The 6,120-nt window shown below is 38.4% G+C and overlaps 1 protein-coding gene across 7 annotated transcripts in view; it reads right to left on the bottom strand.

Moving 5' to 3' along the window:
• Window positions 1–3,018: 3,018 nt before the first annotated feature.
• Window positions 3,019–6,120, bottom strand: part of TMEM200A (transmembrane protein 200A) — a 79,599-nt gene continuing 76,497 nt past the window's right edge. For all 7 annotated transcript variants that reach the window (XM_011998013.1, XM_011998015.1, XM_011998016.1 and 4 more), the window contains one exon: window positions 3,019–6,037. In XM_011998013.1, coding sequence (XP_011853403.1) covers window positions 4,546–6,021 — 1,476 coding nt within the window. In that variant the 5' untranslated portion in view covers window positions 6,022–6,037 and the 3' untranslated portion in view covers window positions 3,019–4,545. The remainder of the gene's footprint in view (window positions 6,038–6,120) is intronic.

The following is a 6,120-nucleotide window of genomic DNA, read 5'->3' as shown; positions in this document are numbered from 1 at the left end:
TTTTTTTTTTTGAGACAGAGTCTCACTCTGTCACCCAGGCTGGAGTGTAGCGACATGATCTTGGCTCACTGCAACCTCCACCCCCTGAGTTCAAGCAAGCATGTCCGGCTAGTTTTTGTATTTTTAGTGTAGACAGGGTTTCACTATGTTGGCCAGGCTGGTCTTGAACTCCTGTCCTCAAGTGATCCTCCCGCCTTGGGTCCCAAAGTGCTGGGATTACAGGTGTGAGCCACTGTGCCTGTCTGAGGTTTCTTATATCCTCTTTGTTACTTCCTTTGTCTTATCATACACTGACAGTAAGAGAGGAAATATAAACATAAATTAGTTTATGTAAAATGTACCTCAAGAAGAGGAATTGATCTGCTGATATATGAGGATGGATTTACTTCATTTAGTCACTTTAATGAGCCCTGTTCTTGGGCAGGTGTTATTTTAAAATTATTATCTGTTATGAACTGAAGTGTTCCCCCATCTCCAATTGCTATGTTGAACTAACCCCCAGTACTTAAGAATGTGACTGTATTCGGAGATAGGGCCTTTAATGAGGATATTAAGTTAAAATAAGGCTGTCATGATGGGCCCTAATGCAATCTTACTGGTATCCTAATACGAACAGGAAATTTGGATACACAGACACCAGAGATGCACAAAACCATGTGAGAACACATTGGTGAGCCAAGGAGAGGAGCCTCAAGAGAAATCAAACCAACCAGCACCTTATGCCTAGACTTGCAGTCTCCAGAACTACGAGAAATTTTATTGCTTAAACCACCCAGTTTGTGATATTTTATTATACCAGCCATAGAAAACTAACCTGTTATCTTAAGACAGCATCCACTATTAAGTAAAAGGCACTTCAATGAAGTGGGCCTTTTTTCTCTTATGCCATCATCCTGGGAAAAACAGTATATACAGAGAAATCAATGAATTACTTCCATGTGAAAACACCTCACAAAGGACTTTAATCATCAAATGGGACATTAAAGACAAAGTCCTTCAATAATCCAACATCAAGGTTATACACATTAAAACCTTGATATAAGGTCTAAAACGGGATTACATATAGGGTCAGGGAAGGGTGACAGAGTAATTTGCTGAAAGTAAGAGACAGGATAACCAAAGTACCACTTTCACAGTTCCTACTTAGAGAATAAGTGATTAAGATCTCTGAACAACCTGAACACCACAGTAGGTGGATCTATGTCAGTGGTAGGCCACCACTGTAATATTTAAAATGTTATAGGAAAATTATTGATAAACTGATGGGTCTTTTTCTTTTTTATGCTATATTTTACTTCTTTTAGTTATCTGTGGTGAATTTAAGAGCTAAATGTGGGGCCGGGCGCAGTGACTCATGCCTGCCTGTAATCCCAGCACTTTGGGAGGCCAAGGCAGGTGGATCACCTGAGCTCAGGAGTTCGAGACCAGCCTGGTCAACACGGTGAAAGCACATCTCTACTAAAAATACAAAAAATTAGCTTGGCATGGTGGTGGGCTCCTGTAATCCCAGCTACGTGGGAGGCTGAGGCAGGAGAATTGTTTGAACCTGGGAAGAGGAGGTTGCAGTGAGCTCAGATTGCACCATTGTACTCCAGCCTGGGAGACAAGAGCAAAAATCTGTCTCAAAAATGAATGAATGAATAAATAAATGCTAAATTTGAACTGCTAAACAAGTAACTCAAAATTTGTCTTTAGTAAATTGTCTAAAGAGTAGTAAGAGCTACTATAGTAGCTCTTGATACAAACGGGTGCTAAATAACGTTTTTCTTTTTACTTATATTGCCATTGTTTCTTTGAAGATTATACAGATAGAAACATGTATTTAAGCCTGAAAGCTTCATAAACTGATAGATGCCGGGTCTTCTGGTTCCAACATCCATGCCTCCCACCGCTCTGCTCTTCTGCAAGTCCTACCCTCATCCTTTGAGAAGTAATCTGCTACAAAGAGACAGGGACAGGTAGTGGATCTTCATCGGAGGGCATCAAGAACCCTGGACCTTTAGAGTTAGAAAGAACTTGATAGTTTCTTTTCTTACTCATCTCACTTCACAGGTGAGGAATTCAAAGCCTTGACATTAAGAAAGTAATTGAAATTGAGGGGTTAAGTGATTGACTCAAGGCTACATAGCCAGGGTGGCAATGTCATTAAGGGCATATTGCACATTCTCACCTACTTTAGACTAAGAACCCTTACTCACCGCTCCACACCCCATGTTACAGGCTGAATTGTGTCCCCCTGAAATTCATATGCTGAAGTCCCAAACCCCTGCCCCTCAGAATAACCATATTTGGAGATTTAAAGAGGCAATTAAGGTGATTAAGATTAAACAAAGCATCTAGAGTACAGTTCTAATCTAATATGCAGGTGTATTTTAAAAATAATTTTCAATATTCTTAAAAGCCTAAAGGAAATACACAAAATATGGTCTAACTAGAATTCCAGGTTTCATTGTTTTTAGGTAGAATTGTATCAATGTGGTGACACCAGCTATCTCATATGAATCTGAAACCTTAATTAGTAATCTATGTCTCTGATTAACTGAAAATGAGAAAAATATTTATAATTTATCAAAGTTGATTTGCTTGATAAGTAAAAAACTCAGGCTTTTTGATGAAGAGAAGATTGAGCAGGAACCACTACTTTAAGCCCCCAATTCCTTTATTTGGATCAACTAAGACCCATGCTGTTTAATCCTCTTCAAATTTCTAGAGCTCTTTCAGGGATGAACTGAACAAATTATATGGCTTCAGTCATCTGTCACATCAGGGGTGTTGAGAGCCACTGTTTTCAAATCTGAGTGCCGCTGACATTTGCTAGATGCTGTATTTGGTTTTTTTCCTGAGAGTCAATGAAACTTTAAGTGAAAACAATCCCAAGATAACAAAACTTAAAAACAGTCTAATTATATACGTGGATAGACCTAGCTCTTTAACCGAATAGAAGCAAAATTTAAAAGCCGAGATACTCAGTACATGTACTAGGGTATCAAGTGTCCTCAGTAGTGTGAAAAATAGTACTTTAAGCAGAAATGTACATTTTATTTAAAAAGCAATAGCAAAGGTGTGAAGAACACAAACTTCTATTAATAACAGAAGTTTATTAAATGCTTTATAGTAAAATATTGAGCCCACTCTATTATAATACACAGGCTTAATGTTCTAACAAATAAAACTGCCTCAATTGAGGGACGTTTGTGATGCAAATGCAAGGTGGAATTTTGGGGAGCAACACAAACAAATGTATCCTCCTTCTGCTCTTCCACAACTGCAATACTGATGTTCAGAAATGTTTAGGTATTGGGAGAAACCTTTAGAATTTCCTGAGTATTTTATTAAACAATTCTTACAAGTATGTTACCTTAAAGGAAAACATGAAAATTTTCTGAGGAAAACATCCATTTTAATATTTATTATCTTCAGTAACTAAGAAACACAATCCTAAACAACATGTATTATACCATGAGAAAGTCTTTGGAGTTATCATAAGGCTTTCCAGCACAAGGTAAACTTCAAGGCAATTTATCAAGAACTAAATTTTTTTTGAACTACCAAGCTAGTGGCATGTGAAGGTAAAAAGAAATGTCAAGGTTAGCTGATTGTTTTCCAAATACCAGGATCTAAAGCATATTGGGGGAAAATAGAATGTGGGAATGAGGGGCTATTGGAAGGTAACAGATGGCTAAAAAAAAGTACTGAGACTAGTTAGCATTAACTAGTATATAATGTATCTTCATTCATTAGTCAAATTGTCTTCATGTATATAATTACTTCAGGATAGCATTTCTACCAATTATATTGGTTCATTTATTTTATCAAGTCAGCTTGCAAATAAATTTTGATTCTGAATATCTAAAGTTATATCTACTATATTGCATTTTGATGTTTATCCCTAAGTATATGTGGCACTGTCAGCCATGGCTCTTGAATATGTTGTTTCTTGATACAATATCACTAAAAACAGAAGTGATATTGAAAATAATACTACCTATCTAAAACTCAAGATTCACAATGAAGTTAACCAATTAACATTATTGAGCTCACACTGAAACTAGATCTTCTTCATTTCAAATAATTTAACCAAATCCTACAAAGAACAATTATTCAGAAAATCACATCCTAAGGTTTGCACTCATAGTCTTCTATAATATGTATTGAGTATTGGGACTGAATTTATACTCCTGGTCCACGCTTTGGTACCCTCTGTTTTCCATACTGGACACTTCATTTTATGAATAGGGCAATCAAAGAACTTAAAAGTAAAGAAAATAAGCTTTAATTTGGATGCAACTGTTTTGCATTCATATTAATAAAAGAGATCATGCTTTCAAAGGAAGAGAAAAATAAAATCATATGTGATAACATAGAGTACTGCAGTCACAAGTAACCCAAACATACAACCATCTTCATTACAGAACTAAGCAGCCAATTCTAATACACTACAAACCATTTGATTAAAAAGGCTTATAGCCAGTGCTTTAAGAAGGAAACACCAGTGAAAATCATTTTAAAATATATACCCTTGTAAAATGATATATTCTTTTAACATTAAAACCTTGTTTCAGAAGTTCCCCGCTTTAGGTTGTTACTCAAAAACTCATCATGTTCAAAACTCAAATTATTGTGAGATCTTGAAATCATAAGAAGCTTCTCCTTATTGGTAAAGTCTTTTTTGATGGCAACTTGGGGCACAAGCAACCTATCCATCGGGTCCTCTTTGTTCTCTAGTTTCATATATCCCTTGCTGTTGTTCCGATCCAACCTAGGCCAACTTGGATGTTTCCGTTGTTCTGCCTGAACAGTCAGAGTGGAGGGACCCCGGTCTAAGTCTAAGGACTTTGAGTGTGATGAGAGCAAATGCAACGATGTATTGGACCCAAACTGTCTTCTGGCAGCCCCAGGAGACAAGAGCTGTCCAGTCCCAGGTCCGAGAGCCATAGATGACTTGTATTGACTCGACAAAGACTCCCCAATGGAATGATTCCTTGGTAGCACTGTGCTGACGGGCTGGAAGGATTCACTGGTGTCAGCCAAAGGAGCCACAAGGGAATCCATTGACAAATTCCTTGACCTGCTTTTGAGGTTGTCAGCATCTTCAGTGATGTTATCTATACTGGGTTCATCAATAACACAGTTATTAAGTTTGATCACAGGCAATGTAAAAGCACTGATGGACGATGACACAATTGACTTGGTTTCACATTTCTTAGAACCGCTGTTCTTATCATCAGTTGTCTTGGAAGAAGGTGGATAGAGGCCAAAGACAGATGCAGAGCTGTCAGAGAGCAAAGGGGGCATAAGATGCCCAGAACTCTTACTTTCATTTAGCATAAGTTCATCCTCCTCCACGGAGCTGTCCATTCGAAAACTGCTCCGAAAACCTGAAAAAGAGGCGATCGTATTTGCTGCCAATCTCGAGGCACAGGAGCTCCCATTCTGTTTTACTTCTGTTTCTCCCATCAAACCAGTGTACATGCCATTCATTTGCCTTTGCTCCTTGATTCTTAGCGTGTGAATGTCAATGACTGTGGAATAGATATCCCTCATGTGTATGATTTTGGTCTCTTTGTCACGGTTTTCATGAAGAATGGCATTAGCACAAATGAAAATGAAAATGCCAATCCCCATGGTGAATGGGCCAAGCATTTTCATCTTATCAGAATGCAAATGCTGCTCAAAGAAGCGAACCACCACACCGCCCTCATTCCGAATGACCTGAGTTTCATTTGTTGACAGTGTTGTTTCAGCATCAATAAAATGTTCTTTTTGGGGCCAATATCCAAGAACGGCCATGGCAATTCCTATAATGGAGATGAGCACTCCTAAAATAAGAAAAAAGCCAGATGGGGAATAAAGCCGGATTTTGCCACGAACAACCACAACATCTGCCCGGGGCCGGCGCCTGATGGGTTTCTTCTCTTGGGTAGCAGGAGACGGGCTGAGGTTGACATGCTGCTGTGATCTGGCAGAGTCTTGCCTTTTCAAGGCGGCCAGGCCAGTTATCACTCCACCAGTTGCTATCATAGCTTGGCCTTTTATTCTGAAGAAAAAAAAAGGAAACAGATGATCTAAATATGTTCCTGGGGTATGAGCATCAATTCAATTAAACAGCTGTTTACATAG

This window comes from Mandrillus leucophaeus, unplaced genomic scaffold (assembly GCF_000951045.1).
Source record: "Mandrillus leucophaeus isolate KB7577 unplaced genomic scaffold, Mleu.le_1.0 Scaffold552, whole genome shotgun sequence".
Lineage (NCBI taxonomy): Eukaryota > Metazoa > Chordata > Mammalia > Primates > Cercopithecidae > Mandrillus > Mandrillus leucophaeus.
The sequence above is the reverse complement of the archived record's forward strand: the minus strand, read 5'-3'. Positions and strand labels throughout refer to the sequence as shown.